A 16,350-nucleotide genomic window follows, 5' to 3' on the forward strand; every position below is an offset into this window, starting at 1 on the left:
AATTTGAGTACTACTAACTCTGAGATTCAGGGGAAATTACTTACCCTCCCTGAACTTAGTTTCCTGTCCCTTGTCTGGAACTATCAGCTAGGCTGTCCCTTCTTGTTCTGTATTTTCACGAACACAATTTTTAAAAAGCAAATAAGGTCATTTAAAAAATAAATAATATATATAAAGTAAGATCAAACAGAGACAGAAACAAATTCTAATAAGTCCCTACGTGTTGAGTAGATTGCTTTTCTAAACTAGAAAAGTCAAAATCTAATCTGAGTATCAAAAGTAATAGTGTGGGTTTGGCATTGGGGTCTATGCATCATGACATCATACGCTCAAAGGGAAGGAGAATCAGAAATTGGACAAAAGCACCCTGAAACACATGTCTGGCTCTCCCTATTTCTAACTTGACAGCGTAGTCATTCAGCCCATTTTTTAAAAATTAATTAATTTTATTTTTGGCTGCATAGGGTCTTCGTTGCTGCGCGCGGCCTTTCTCTAGTTGCAGTGAGCGGGGGCTACTCTTCCTTGCAGTGCACGGGCTTCTCATTGCAGTGGCTTCTCTTGCTGCAGAGCACAGGCTCTAGACACGCGGGCTTCAGTAGTTGTGGCATGTGGGCTCAGTAGTTGTGGCACGTGGGCTCAGTAGTTGTGGCACATGGGCTCTAGGCGTGCGGGCTTCAGTAGTTGTGGCACATGGGCTCAGTAGTTGTAGCACATGAGCTCAGTAGTTGTGGCACACAGGCTCTAGGGCGCAGGCTCAGTAGTTGTGGCACACGGGCTTAGTTGCTCTGCGGCACGTGGGATCTTCCTGGACCAGAGCTTGAACCCGTGTCCCCTGCATTGACAGGTGGATGCTTATTAACCACTGCACCACCAGGGAAGCCCTATTTTAGCTCTTAAGGTCTGCCCCCATGCTTCCTCCTTGGGCATTTCTGTCTCATGTTCTTTCCCCCTCTTTGAATGGATCCTTTTCCTACAGAGACCTCTAGGAGCTCTCCAGTGTAGAAGCCAGGTGACTTAAACCACTGTCTCCAGCATTCCCGTAGACCTCTTCAAGGAACCGCAGGTTAAGAACACCTGGGAAAGTAAAGCCATCCACCGCCCTTCCCTTGGTTTTGCTTGCTCTCTTTTTCAGATGATGAAACAATGTGACTCGTCCCCCATTCTGACCTACTCAGTGGCTACTTGTAATTGATTCATCTCAAGTTGCTGGTGTCATTTTTTTCTCTTTCCATTTAAGTTGACTTGTTCCTTTTTTTTTTTTTTTTTTTGCGGTATGCGGGCCTCTCACTGTTGTGGCCTCTCCCACCGCGGAGCACAGGCTCCGGACACACAGGCTCAGTGGCCATGGCTCACAGGCCCAGCCGCATGTGGGATCTTCCCAGACCGGGGCATGAACCCGTGTCCCCTGCATCGGCAGGCGGACTCTCAACCACTGCACCACCAGGGAAGCCCGACTTGTTCCATTTTTATCGCTGAATTTCTTACTTTGAACTACATTTTCTGTTCTTTTACAGTTAGTTGGGGTATACGTCTTAAATGTACTTAAGACACATTTACCATTTCATCATCCACCTTTGATGATCCCACAACTGGGATTAGAGGGTGTTTAATCTATTATATACTCTTGTAGCTCACTGTTTCCCCTTAACTGTTACAGAAGTGTTCTGAACAACTCTGAGACTATAAAACACGTAATTCTGAAGGGAAATTGTTGATTGCTGTCTCTACTCTTCTTCCTCCTGCTCCCACCCCCCAGGTTTCTTCTAAGAATAAAGTTGGGATTTTTGTTTGTTCTTCTGCCTTCATTTATAAATAAATCCTCTTTTTCTCTCTAACTGTAGTGTGACATGGCCACCGGTTGTGACAGACAGAGAGACCAAGAAGTTAATTTTAAAGAACTGAGAGCAACAAAAATGAAACCTGAGCTACTGAGTGGACATATCCCCGCTGGCCACATCCCGAAACCAATCGTGATGCCAGACTATGTGGCGTGAGTATCTACCTAAGTCCTTCTTCAAGGTAAAAATAGAGAGGTTCCATTTGGGTTTTCTCTTTTCTGTTTGTCTAGAAGTTAATACTCTGCTTAAAGTCAATTATATTTGAACAGTTGTTTGTTTCCTGGGAGGTAGTATATTGAATTGAAGGTACAGTATGGTCGTTGAGGAATAAGCTAATAAGCTGATTTCCTATTCCTCTTGTTTTAGTGAAAAAGTTATCACTTCAGTTTATTTTTTTCTTCCAGTTTTATTGAGATATAATTGACCTATAGCAATGTATAAGTTTGAAATGTACAGCATAATGATTTGACTTACATGCATCCTGAAATGATTATCACAGTAGGTTTAGTGACCATCCATCATCTCATATAGATAAAAAATTAAAGAAATAGAAAAAAAATATTTTCCTTGTGATGAGAACTCTTAGGATTTACTCTCTTAACTTTCATATGTAACATACAGCAGTGTTAATTATATTTATCATGTACATTACATCGCTAATACTTATTTATCTTATAACTGGAAGTTTATAGGTTTTGACTACCTTCATCCAATTCCCTCTCCCCCTACTTCCTCCCCCTGCCTCTGGTAACCACACATCTGATCTCTTTTTCTATGAGTTTGTCTGTTTGTTTTTGAAGTATAATTGACCTACAGCACTGTTAGTTCCTGGTGCACAACATAGTGAAATGTATATTTCTATACATTTCAAAATCATCCCCAGGATAACTCTGGTTATTATCTGTCACAGTACAAAGATATTAGATAGTTATTGACTATATTCCCCATACTGTACATGTTGTACCTGTGACTCATTTATTTTGCATCTGAAAGTTTTTACCTCTTAATCTCCCTCACCTATTGCTTCACTTCCCCCACCCCCCACCCCTCTGGCAACCACCTGTTTGTTCTCTGTACCTATGAGTCTGTTTCTGTTTGGTTATGTTTGTTCAGTTATTTTGTTTTCTAGATTCCACATGTAAGTGAAATCATACAGTATTTGTCTTTCTCTGTTTGACTTATTTCAGCAAGCATGATACCCTCTAGGTCCATCCATGTTGTTGCAAATGGCAAGATTTCATTCCTTTTTTTTTTTTTTAACTTTTCATTTTGTATCGGAGTACAGCCGATTAACAATGTTGTGATAGTTTCAGGTGCACAGCAAAGGGACTCAGCCATACATATGCATGTATCCATTCTCCCCCAAACTCCCCTCCCATCCAGCCTGCCACATAACATTCATTCTTTTTTATGGCTCAGTAATACTCCTTTCAAACATTCTGTGTCTTTTGATTGGAGCATTTAGTCCATTTACATTTAAAATAATTATTCATAGGTGTGTACATATTGCCATTTTGTTAATTGTTTGGGAGTTGTTTTTATGGTTCTTTTTTGTTCCTTTCTTCTTCTTTTGCTCTCTTCCCTTATGATTTGATGACTATCATTAGTGTTATGTTTGGATTTCTCGCTCTTTTTTGTGTGTGTATCTATTATAGATTTTTTTTTAATATTTATTTATTTGGCCACACCAGGTCTTAGTTGCGGCATGTGGTATCTTCATTGTGGCATGCAGGATCTTTAGTTGCCACATGTGAACTCTTAGTTGCGGTATGCATGTGGGATCTAGTTCCATGACCAGAGATTGAACCTGGGCCTCCTGCATTGGGAGTGTGGAGTCTTAGCCACTGGACCACCAGGGAAGTCCCATCTATTACAGATTTTTGGTTTGGGTTACCATGAGGTTTATACATAGCAAACTGTATATATATGTATGTATCTATCTGTGATTATTTTAAGTTGCTGATCTCTTAACTTTGAACACATTTTAACAACCCTATATTTTTGCTCTCCATCCCCAGCGTTTACTGTTTTTGACATCAAATTTTACATCTTTTTGCTTTGTGTCTCCCTTAACTACTTATTGGGGATATAGATGACTTTATGACTTCTGTCTTTTAACCTTCCTACTAGCTTTATAACAGGGCTGATTTACTACCTTTACTGTATATTTGCCTTTGCCAATAAGATTTTTCCTTTTGTAATTTTCAGATTTCTAGCTGTGGCCTTTTCTTTTCTACTTAGAGAAGTTCCTTTAACATTTCTTGTAAAGCTGGTTTGGTGGTACTGACTCTTTTATCTTTTGCTTGTCTGTAAAACTTTTGATCTCTCCAACAAATCTGAACAAAAGCCTTGTCAGGTAGAGCAGGGGTCCCCAACCCCAGGGCCACGGACCGGTACCAGTCCCTGTTAGGAACTGGGCTGCACAGCAGGAGGTGAGGGGTAGGCAAGCGAGCGAAGCTTCATCTGCGGCTCCGCATCGCTCCCCATCACTCACATTACCACCTGACCCATCCCACACCCCCACCCCGTCCATGGAAAAACTGTCTTCCATGAAACTGGTCCCTAGAGCCAAAAAGGGTGGGGACCACTGAGGTAGAGTATTCTTGGTTGTAGGTGTTTCCTTATCATCACTTTAAATATATTATGTCACTTCTTTCTGGCATGCAGATTTTCTACTGAAAAGTCATGTGATAGCCTTATGCCAGTTCCCTTGTAGTAAATTGTTGCTTTTCCCTTGCTGCCCAGGTTAAGGAAGTTTTCAGCTATTATGTCTCCAAATATGTTCTCTGCCCCTTTCTCTCTCTATTCGCCTTCTGGGACCCCTATAATGTGAATGTTAGTATGCATGATGTTGTCCCAGAGTTCTCTTTTTTTTTTTTCTTTTCTTTTTTCTGTTCCGCTTGAGTCATTTCCACTGCTCTGTCTTCCAGTTAGCTGATCCACTGCTCTGTATCGTCGAATCTACTCTTGATTCCTTTTAGTATATTTTTCATTTTAGTTACTGTATTCTTCAGCTGTGCTTAATATGTCTTTTTATTTTTTCACTCTTTGTTTAAAACTTTTAACTTCTCACTCTGTTCATCCATTCTTCTCCCAAGTTCTTTGAACATCTTTACAAGTATTATTGGGTAGTTTGCCTATTTCCACTTTACTTGGTTTTTCTGGAGTTTTATTGTGTTGCTTCACTTGGAACATAATTGCCTGTAGCCTAATTTTGCCTAATTTGCTGTTTTATTTCTGTGTGTTTGGTAGGTTGGTTTTGTTTCTCGACCTTGGAGAAGTGGCCTTTTGTAGAAGACGTCCTGTGTCTTCTATATGGCTATATGCTCTAAGGGTGTCCCCTATGTGGGCTGCGTGGGTCCTTCTGTTGTGGCAGGCTGACTACTGTGGGTGGTCTGATAGGCATGGCCAGCCCCCAGTCCTGTTGGTTGCCAGGCCCTGCCTTGTGTGGAGGCTACCAGCCACTGGTGGGTGGAGCTGGGTCGTAAGGTTGCTGTCTATGGAGTCCTGAGGGGTCCCAGGGCTAGTGCTGGTCCATGGATGGGCAGAGCTGGTTTCCAAGGTTGGTGGTTGCAGGCCTGGGGATCCCATATCTAGTGTCAGCCTGCTTGAGTGAGACCGGTTCCTGACATGGCTGGCTGTGTGGGGTCCAGGTGTCTCAAAGCTGGTGTCAGATCCCAGGGCAGCTGGCTTAGGGGCCCAGAGTGTCTCAGCGCTGACGTTGGCCTTCTGGTGGGTGTGCTGGCGTCTGGGGGTCCCGTGACTTCAGCCTGCTGGTAGACAGGGCTGGGACCCAGGGGATCCTGGGGCTAGTACCAGCCCGCTGGTCGATGGGGCCAGGTCCTGGGGTCCTGGAGCTAGTGCTGGCCCACTGGTGGGCAGAGCTGGGTCCTGGGGTCTCTGGCTGCAGGGCCCAGGCGTCCCAGAGCTGGTGTTGGTCCTCTGGTGGATGAGATCCTGGCCCCATCCACCAGGGGGATCAGGGGATCTTAAGACAGCTGGCCTCTTGGTGGGTGGCACTGTGTCCCTACCTGGCTGGCTGCTTGGCCTGAGGCATCCCAGTACTGGTGCTGACAGGCTGGTGGGCAGGGCCCAGTCCCTTTGCCAGCAAGCTAGCGGGAGGGTTACCGAATGGCGCCTGCCAGCACCAGTGTCCTCGTGGTAGAATGAGCTCCCCAACATAGCTACTGTCAGTGTCTGTGTCCCCAGGGTGAGCTCCAGTGGCCTCCTGCCTCTGCAGGAGGCTCTCCAGGATCAACAGGTGGGTCTGACCCAGGCTCCTTTCAGATCACTGCTTCTGCTTTGGGTCCTGGAGCGTGTGAGATTTTGTGTGCGCCCTGTAAGGGTGGAGTCTCTATTTCCCTCAGCCCTCAGAGTCCCGAAAGTCAGCCCTGATGACCTTCAAAACCAGACATTCTCGGGGCTTGTCTTCCCAGTGCTGGGGAGCCCAATGTGGGGCTTAGACACCTCACTCATTGGGGAGACCCTCTGCACTTGCAATTATCCTCCCATTTGTGGGTCACCCACCCAAGGGTATGGGTCTTGACTATACCATGTCTTTACCCTCCTGTCCATCTGGTGGTGCCTACTTTATATCTTTAATTGTAGAAGATATCTTCTGCTAGTCGTCCAGTCTTTCTCATCAGTAGTTGCTCTGTAGATAGTTGTAACTTGGGCGTGCCCGTGGGAGGAGGTGGGCTCAGGGTCTTCCTCCTCTGCCATCTTGGCCACACCCCAACTTTGGTTTATTTTTTTCCTCAGGAAATACCCCATGATTCAGACGGATGATGAACGAGAACGCTATAAAGCTGTGTTCCAGGACCAGTTTTCAGAGTACAAAGAGCTCTCTGCAGAAGTTCAAGCCGTCTTGAAGAAGTTTGATGAGCTGGATGCAGTGATGAGCAGATTGCCACATCGTTCAGAAAACCAGCAGGTGAGTGCCTGCAGCTGCTGGGGAGGAGTTCTGATAGCGGAAGGATGAACTCTGACTTCGTCTGAAGTGTAGAGAAGGCATGACCATCTGCATCTGCTGTCTAGGAAGCTCACTGGCAGGGTGACAGTTCAAAATATATAATTTAATGTCTTTTGCCTTCAATTATTAAACAGTATTTTATTTTCTTACTTAAGTATAAATTTGCCTAACATACATACCGGGTCAATCAGGGTCCCAAAGGAGACAGATAGCACACTCTAAGGTAATTTGAGGAATTTTTATTTGAGGTAATTTGAGGAAGGTTTATTCACAAATGGTGGACGGGGGTGTAGAGGAGCTGCCAGTGGCCATGCATTCTCCAGGGTAAGTCACAGCCAAGCAGTTAGCACCCCAAGCCCAGAGAGCACAGTGGGTAGGGACGGAGAGTGGATCTGAGGCTGCATACATGAGCTACAGGGCTCATGCTTCAGACCAATAGCCGTGATTATGGCAGAGAGGAAAACGAGGGTGGAGATGGCAGTCATAGGGGACTGAAGTGTTTTCTCTAATGTTCTGTCTTTTTTTTTCTTCACATTTTAATATCTGGGAAATCAGGATGCCCTCATAATCAATGGCATTTTTTACCTGACATATATTTTTTCATTGAGAAATAATTCGCATACCATAAAATTCACTGCTTTTAAGTGTACAATTCAGTGGGTTTTAGTATTTTCACAAAGGGGTATAACCGTTACCACTGTAATTCCAGAACATTTTCATCACCCCCCAAGAAATAACCCATACCCGTTAGCACTTTTTCCCCATTTCCCCTCTCTCCAACCACTGACAACTACTAATGTACTTTCTGTCTGTATGGGTAAATGCAGTGATATAATATGTGGCCTCATGTCTGGCTTCTTTTGCTTAGCATCATGTTTTCAAGGTTCATCTATGTGTCAAGAATCAATATTTCATTATTTTTTGTGGTGAAATAATAATATTCCATTGTATGAATATACCACATTTTTTTATCCATTTATCAGATGATGGACAGTGGGTTGTTTCCACTTTTTTTTTGTTTGTTTCCACTTTTTGGCTATTATAAATAATGCTGCTGTGAACATTTGTGTGTAATATCCTATCCTTTTTAAAGAGAATGTATTCATCTAATCTATTTGTGTAATTGAAATTTTAAAAACATACAGCATTTTTTAGTAAATGTCAAATGTATGTATATATAATATATACACACATTTTTTATATAGATAGATAGATAGATTCTTCTCCTGAGACCTGCATTAGTTGGGCATCTTTGTTTTGACCAGACCTTTAAGTGTACATTTAAATGAGTTGTAATTACAAGTCCTCTAAGCCAAATGTATAGAGTAGTGACATTTTCCCAGTCTTGGAGTGATGGAAGGGTGTTGGCTAAGAGATGCCAGTACCAGGAAGCAGGAGAAATCCAGCACATACTGCAGGTTCAGGGTCAGTTAGTACCATTTGGAGAACAAGCAAGGTCCACAGGTCCAAGAAGGGTGACCAAGTTTAGATGCCCTCAAAGGAGTGCAGGAAAGAAGGAGCAGGCACCAAGCGTCTGGATCACCGCAGATTGGGAAGAGCAAGCTGGTTAACAGACATAACGCTGAGAAACCTGAACGTGACATGTGGCCTTTGAGCCCAGGCCCGGAGGCATCGGGTGTGTAGGCTGTGTATGCGTGGGCAAGGGCTCAGGCTTGTGGTGTGCGATTGGGGGTGGGAGGGTCCTGATCACAGCAGGTGCTGAGAAACTGAGTCCTCCCACAGTACTCCCACACAATCTCACAATAGTCATTTCCTTTGGTTTTCAGCATAGCTTGGCAAGTAAGTAGCTAAATGACAGCCAAATGTAGTTAGTCTCGGTGTCTCCTCCAGGCCTTATCTAAAGTGGAGATATCAATTGTATCACAAAAGTGAACTTCTTCGCAGCCACAGGCTGAGTTTTGCGGTGGGCAAGAGTCTGCCGGCAAGGCTCACTCGTCCCCTAGCGCATCCCCAGGGAAGTGTCTCTGTGCCCAGCGGGCCTGCTGGGGGCATGGGTTCTCACACACACCTGCTCATGCACCCGTGAAAAATTAAACCATCACATGACTTTTCTAAGCCCATCCAATAGGAGTTTTGCTCAAAATAATCTCTCCGGTCCTCACCCTCCTAATTCAGTCTCTCTGACCGACTCTAGGATAGATTTTTACAGCTCTCATCTCTGCCTGCGTCTCCAGCACAGCACCCCTGCCCCCAGGCAGCTAGTTCAGTCCCAGGCCAGGACCTGTTAATGTAGATGACAACTGAATAACCAGGTTCATCTCACTGATGGCAAGCAGTCAAAACACAAACAATACTCATGATCTTAGTATGTAAAAAACATTGAAGAGTTAAAATATATTGGGAAAAGGATGTGGATTTGTGATGGAAAATGTTCTCAGGGGAAGCTTTTAGAACATAAATTATTACATTTTATTTTGTATTTATTAGGTGTACAGTGCTTCGCAATCTCCAAAGCATAGGTTTACCTGGATAAATGAGGGCATTGCTCTAGTAACCTATTGCCTTTGGATAGACTATTCAACCCTTTAACAAATTTCATATTTATTATTAAACTTAGAATAAAGTTGGAAGGAGCCTCATATTAGCTGTTTCCAAAAGTTGAATAGTCTCAACTTGCCAAAGGGGATGAAAGTGCTACCTAATTATAGCTAATGTGGTTATTATGTGCCAAGCACTTTAGAAGGATCATTTCAAATAAATGAACTTTCTCACAACACTATGAGATAGTTATGGTTATTATTCCCATTTTACTGATAAGGAAACCAAGTCTTACGCTAAAGAGCTTGCCCAAGTCACACCGCCGGCAAGCAGTGGCACTGGAACTCGGTCCAGGTTTTACACGAGCAGGGGCCTCGCCCTACTGTTCATCCCTGGATCTCAGGGCCTGACCAAGAGTAAGCCCTCAAATATTTATCCAGTGAGTTGAATTTGTTCGTGTATGAATATTTTCATTATAGTCTTAGGTAAAAATTGTTTTCTGTTCTTATGCCCACTGTACTCTTGAGACATTCTTGAGATATGATGTGAGTAACTGCAAGTATTTTCGTTCACATATACAGTATATTATTTTTAGGAACATGAGAGAATTTCAAGAGTCCATGAAGAGTTTAAGAAAAAAAGGAATGTGAGTAAAACCATTTTCTTCTTTAAAGTATATTCTTATCCAGGTACAGTGGTGACAGCTGACAGATTTTAGATTCGTGCAGCTAAAGTAGTTCTTTTTTTGTATTTCTTAAGATGCTACTTGTTAGGGACCATGGGTGGCTGCTGGGTGCCTTTTTTTTTTTTTTAATTTACCTTTTGGCTGCGTTGGGTGTTCGTTGCTCTGCGTGCAGGCTTTCTCGAGTTGCAGCGAGTGGGGTCTACTCTTCGTTGCAGTGCACGGGCTTCTCATTGTGGTGGCTTTTCTTGTTGCAGAGTGCAGGCTTCAGTAGTTGCAGCACACGGGCTCAGTAGTTATGACACGTGGGCACTAGAGCACACAGGTTTCAGTAGTTGTGGCGTGTGGGCTCAGTAGTTGTGGCACACGGGCTTAGTTGCTCTGCGGCATGTGGGATCTTCCCGGACCAGGGCCGAACCCATGCTCTGCACTGGCAGGCAGATTCTTAAACCCTGAGCCACCAGGGAAGCCCCTGGGTGCCTTTTCTTCTCGTCTCTGTCCTGAATACATTCTGCTGTTCCTGATTTAGGAACCCAGGGAAATGAGCACCCATATAGAGCTCTTCACCCACATTTCATTCACAAAGATTAAGTTCTTTTACAGGTTTCTAATTCCATCCTTAACTTAATTGCACAAATTAGAGGATGGAGGGAGCTTTATTAATCCATTAATTACTTTTTAATGTATTTTAATACTCAAGGGCGCCTCAGCTCTCTACTTCGACTCAATTTCACTGTGAACCAAAAGCTTCTAAAAAATAAAATCCACTGAAAAAAATGTAGAGAGCTTACCTGTTATTCTTGTTAGGCAGATTTTGAAATCTGCCGCAGGAAAATCTGCTATGAAAGGTCATTTTCTGGGTGATAATGTGTGTTTCTGTGTTTTTTGCTGAGGAAGCCAGAGGCTGAGATAATAGCTATGTTTCTTTTCTAGGATCCTACATTTCTGGAAAAAAAAGAACGCTGTGATTATCTGAAGAATAAACTTTCTCACATAAAGCAAAGGATTCAAGAATATGATAAAGTAATGAATTGGGATGTAGAGGGTTATTCTTAAAACTTATTTGAAACCACTTTTTTATATCAAGCTTCATATTTATTTACTGTCTTTTTTTATGCTCGTCTCTGTGATAGAGAAGCAAATGCCTCCTGAATCAGCTTGTAGTTGGTTTAGCTGGTATGTCAAGTTAAAACAGTATGTGATTGCACTTCAGACATTTCAAAACAAATTCAAATTTACTAAGGGCCTTTACTAAGGGTGGAAGAAATTCTGGATTCATCTGTGTACAATTTATATTTATCTGGTTAAAATTGATTTAAGCATTGTGTCCTTGTGGTTGATGATCAAGTGGAGTGTCAATTCTGGTGCTGCTTTTTCCTTTTTTACTTAGGCCATTTCCTGGGATTCTTTTAGGACAAATTTCTCTTCCTAGCCAAAGATGTCATTTCTGCCCTTGAAAGGGGTTTGAATTCACCATTTTGAAGCCTTATGATCTTGGCCGAGTTGTTTAATCTGCCTGTGCCTATTTCCTCATCTGTAAAATGGGGCTCATCATAGGACCTACCTCCTAGGGTTGTTATGAGGATTAAATGAGTCAATATTCGTAAAGCACTTAGAGCCTGGCACATTTGTAAGCACTGCATTAGTGTTTGTGAACTATATAGACGTGTTTGTGGAATGAATAAACTACATAGAATAAGTCTCAAGGAAAGGACCTTAAAGAGCAAGTCCAGCCAGCTAAACCAAGGCCATGGCCTCATGACTTTCTTTTTTTTGTGCTGTAAATAAATCTTACACACATCGCCTTAAGCAGATGCTTCCCTGTGGCCCTGTGCCTACTGGGGTCCAGTGCAGCCTTCTTATCTTTAATCAGCATCACTGTGCACATCTCTCAACGTCCCCACAGCCCAGCCCTTCCTGTAAACCTCGAATACAAGGATTGTGTGAATATTGTTGCCATTTCTATCCTGTTTAGATGTCCATCCTAAGGCCCCATGATGTTGCATCTGCTTAGAATCTCCCTTTGATTTATTGGAATGCTTCGTTGTCCCAAGAATTATCTTGGCTTTGAGGCTTTATTCATGAGAAATGTTTTATTTTTATTAATGTGAACAAGAGACTGCTTTAAAAATGTTTTTAAAAAATCATTGTTATTGGTTCCTATTCAGCAGCATCTATCTTGTAGATAATTTCCCAGGTGTAGAAATACAATTTCTGCTTCATATAGTTGCCGTTCAAACAATTAATACTGGAGGAATTTTCGAAGTGATGAAACCAAGGAAAAGAATGTGGAAAAGCGAAGGCTGACCAAGTATTGGATACTGAATAAACTTCCTACTTCTTCTTTGTCAATGATATCTTATTTAGTGTATATTGTTACTATTTTCAATCCATGGTTCTCAGACTATGCTTAGGGTGCTGAGAGTCTTAAGAGGTGATACTGAGGAAAGTGTGAGGCTAGGCTCCCTCTGGACCGCCCCCCAAACTAGAACAGCTGCACGTTCTGTTTTACATATTGGGACCCCATGTTAACATTTCGCATAAGAAGAGCACCCATGCTTTAATAAAAAAAGAAAGATGAGGGGCTTCCCTGGTGGCGCAGTGGTTGAGAGTCCGCCTGCTGATGCAGGGGACGCGGGTTCGTGCCCCGGTCTGGCTGGGCCCGTGAGCCATGGCCGCTGAGCATGCGTGTCCGGAGCCTGTGCTCCACCACGGGAGAGGCCACCACAGTGAGAGGCCCGCGAACCGCAAAAAAAAAGAAAGAAAGATGAAATAATACCAATTTGATGAACTGTAAAGAGATTAATATTGAAATGAAGTGTTAAGGAAATTTGACTTTGTGAAACTTTATTTTACTACAGTTGTAAATGTTAATCTTTGAAGACCAATGTTGTAATGCTGATTTTTACAGTTTTTATGTGAATACCTAGGCATATTAAAATTTCAATCACCTGTTGTTTTGTGTGTATCCTTTATTGTTTACTTTTCTAGCGTTCCTGAGTTGACTGGGCATATTCTCCATTATCAGAAAATAAACCGGAAAGTCATTGAAAACTTGTAGATCATGATGCTCAGGTGACTATTTCCTCCTCCCCCATTATTTGCAAGAATTCAAAGTTAAGGCCACTGTTGGTTTCCTCGGGCTGCCTGCCTTAACCAAGTACCACAAGCTTAAAACAACAGAAATGTATTGTCTCACAGTTCTGCAGGCTTGAAGTCTGAAATCAAGGTGTCAGCAGGGCCAACCTCCCTTGAAGCCTGTAGGGGAATCCTTCCCAGTTTCTGGTGGTTTGGGCTGGCAGTCTTTGACATTCCTTAGCTTGTATACATATTGCCCCAATCCTCTGTCTTCACGTGGCCTTCTCCCTGTGCCTCTGTCTTAACAAGGCTATGTTCTTATAAGGACACCAGTCATATTGGATCAGGGACCCACCCTCTCTAGTATGACCTCACCTTAACTAATTACACCTGCAAAGACCCTATGTCCAAATAATGTCACATTCTGAGGTCCCAGAGGTTAGGACTTCAACCCATCTTCTTTGGAGAGGACACAGTTCAACCCATAACAGCCACTTTTAGCAAGTTGTGAGATTCAGAAAAAGATAGTTCCCTGTACATTTTTTTTCTCACCTGACTTTTAACATGTATTCTATTTTGAAACTTAATATGAGAAGATATCAGCATATCTAAAACTTGAAAAGAGAAAAGTATATATCCTTCACTCATTCATTTGTCAGTTATGTGCCAAATGCTTTCATTGGCCAGATGTTCTAGCACTGAAGATATGGTAGTCAGTAAAACAGGTAGAGACCCTGAGGTTACTGTCTAACAGGAGGATCTGAATGAGAAGATAAAGGATTGGTGATGAAGTATGCATTTTTCTTATGTGCTTTTCTATAAATGGTTTGTGTAGAGACCCTGATACTGAGATGCACCAATGTTCAAAAGATAGACAATATAGGAAAAATCTATAATTTTTTCTGACTCAAATTTTTTTAAAAAAACTATTAGAGAAAAATTTTTTGAAGAAAAATACTGAATAGATACAAAAGCATAGAAAATGGAAGTCCTGCCACCCTGGTGATATATACTGTTTGGAGCATATCCTTCCAGTCTTTTTATTTTTTTATTTTTATTTTATTTTATGTATTTATTTATTTTTGACTGCGTTGGGTCTTCATTGCAGCACACGGGCTTTCTCTAGTTGCGGCGAGCAGGAGCTACTCTTCGTTGCGGTGTGCGGGCTTCTCATTGCGGTGGCTTCTCTTGTTGCGGAGCACGGGCTCTAGGCACACGGGCTCAGTAGTTGTGGCTCACGGGCTTAGTTGCTCAGCTGCATGTAGGATCTTCCTGGAACAGGGCTCGAACCTGTGTCCCCTGCATTGGCAGGCGGATTCTTAACCACTGCGCCACCAGGGAAGTCCCTTCCAGTCTTTTTATAATACATGTAATCAGTTTTAAATGGTCTACTTTAATACCATAAGTGTTTTCAAAGAAGAGTATCTGGGAGGCTGCACCAGCATGTGGTAGAGCGGCTCTCCAAGCCAGGCTTAGAAGGAAGGTAGGAGGAGCCCAGCAGAAGGGCAAGGTGGACTTCAAGCTCACCACAACAAAGACTCCTTTATTTCCTGTGTGATCTTGAACCTAAGCATCAGCCTCCTTATGTGTGACGGGATAATATTACTACCTGATGAAACTTATCAGAATTAAATGGAATAAGGTTTGTAAAATATCAGAAAGATGCTTGCTCGATTAGTGGTGGCTAGCTATTCAATTCAAACTGTACTTTTCACTAAGTTAGATAATGAATTGGCTGTTTTAAAGGTAGAATATCAAAATGACTTTGATAATAATAGTAAAGGACTGTTTTTGAAAGTGTGTAGGTAATGTATTTATTGCAGAAAAATTTAGAAAATGAACTCTTCCAAGCTCACACAAATAAAATTGCCCATAATTCTGCCCTTGGAGATAGTCACTGTTAACATTTGAGATCATATCCTTCCATTCTCATCTTACACAGGTATGTATTTGTGTAAGCATATTATATACAGAAAGTTTTGGTATTTACAAAATGAGTATTATATAGTACGTTGTGTTTTGTGTTTTAATTAATAAAACTAGACTGTAATTTTTCTGAATTTATAGTTTTTATGTTTTCTATTTCATTTTAATGCAGTTATATTATCATTGTTTTAGTTACTGATGTTCATGTTGTATGGCGGAAAAAGCAAGGAATGGGAGTTAGGTCTAGATTCAAGCTGTGTGGCCTCAGGCGTCTAAGTCACTTAACTCCTTTGAGCAATGGGATTAGATGAGGTAAAAGTACCTAAGGTGGGAACTTCCCTGGCCCTCCAGTGGTTAAGACTCCGAGCTTCCAGTGCTTCAGTCCCTGGTGGGGGAACTAAGATCCCACAGGCGTGTGGCACAGCAAAACAAACAAAAATTACCTGAAATAATGTCATAAACCATAAATCTCTGAAAAATCCGTACATTTATTTATATTTTTGTTCTGATAATGTTATCAATAAGAAATTTTCTTTAGTTCATTATAATAACTTGATAATAATAAATATAACAAAATATAAAACAGCATATTTATAAAATAAAATATAATAAAAATAGCATATTTACTATATAATCAGGGCTTCTTCGGAGGTCTGTATATTCTGGTACAGCCAGAATGGCCTTGATACATACAAAGAATATTTCCATTTCAGCTGATTGACTTGGAAGCCACAGCATGTGCCAGTGTGAAAGGAGCAAAGAGCAGGCCACTGGGGAACGGGAGGAATTTTCCAATTAATGGAGTACAGATTTGGCACCTTCCTTTCTTCTTTATAAAGTAGAAAAAAGGCCCCCAGATATAAGAACTTCATCACGCACCCCACTTCCAGGTATGGTTTTCTTTTTTTTTTTTTTTCCCTTCGGTATGCGGGCTTCTCACTGTTGTGGCCTCTCCCATTGCGGAGCACAGGCTCTGGACGCGCAGGCCCAGCAGCCATGGCTCACGGGCCCAACCGCTCCGCAGCATGTGGGATCTTCCCGGACCAGGGCACGAACCTGTGTCCCCTGCATCGGCAGGCGGACTCTTAACCACTGCGCCACCAGGGAAGCCCCAGGTATGTATTTAATGACAATTCTGTTTGCCTTGTAATTTGTTTAATGAATAACCCTACCACTTAACTGCTTTGGAGAAACTAAAGTTATTGCAAGATATTAGACCCATAGTAGGCGTTTATCAAGACCGTTTCAATTGTAAGTAGTGTACAATGTTGCTCTTTTTACACAAAACACCATTTTGTGCTACCAATTAAAACTATTTGTAATCATTATTTATGGGGGAATTTTAGTAGGAGGAT

The 16,350-nt window shown here is 42.2% G+C and overlaps 1 protein-coding gene across 9 annotated transcripts in view; it reads left to right on the forward strand.

The window, feature by feature from the left end:
* MARVELD2 (MARVEL domain containing 2) overlaps positions 1-15,885 on the forward strand; it is a 29,279-nt gene extending 13,394 nt beyond the window's left edge. For 5 of the 9 annotated variants that reach the window (XM_029218723.1, XM_029218720.1, XM_029218724.1 and 2 more), the window contains 5 exons: positions 1,842-1,990; positions 6,600-6,771; positions 9,905-9,955; positions 10,925-11,014; positions 15,709-15,885. In XM_029218723.1, the coding sequence (XP_029074556.1) occupies positions 1,842-1,990; positions 6,600-6,771; positions 9,905-9,955; positions 10,925-11,014; positions 15,709-15,837 (591 nt within the window). In that variant the 3' untranslated portion in view covers positions 15,838-15,885. Of the gene's footprint in view, positions 1-1,841; positions 1,991-6,599; positions 6,772-9,904; positions 9,956-10,924; positions 13,147-15,708 lie in introns of those variants that run through there. The other 4 variants (XM_029218728.1, XM_029218727.1, XM_029218726.1 and 1 more) reach the window with 2 other exon arrangements.
* Positions 15,886-16,350: the final 465 nt, after the last annotated feature.

The sequence above is a fragment of the Monodon monoceros genome, unplaced genomic scaffold (genome assembly GCF_005190385.1).
Source record: "Monodon monoceros isolate NGI ecotype Baffin Bay Population unplaced genomic scaffold, NGI_Narwhal_1 Super_Scaffold_12, whole genome shotgun sequence".
Taxonomy (NCBI): domain Eukaryota; kingdom Metazoa; phylum Chordata; class Mammalia; order Artiodactyla; family Monodontidae; genus Monodon; species Monodon monoceros.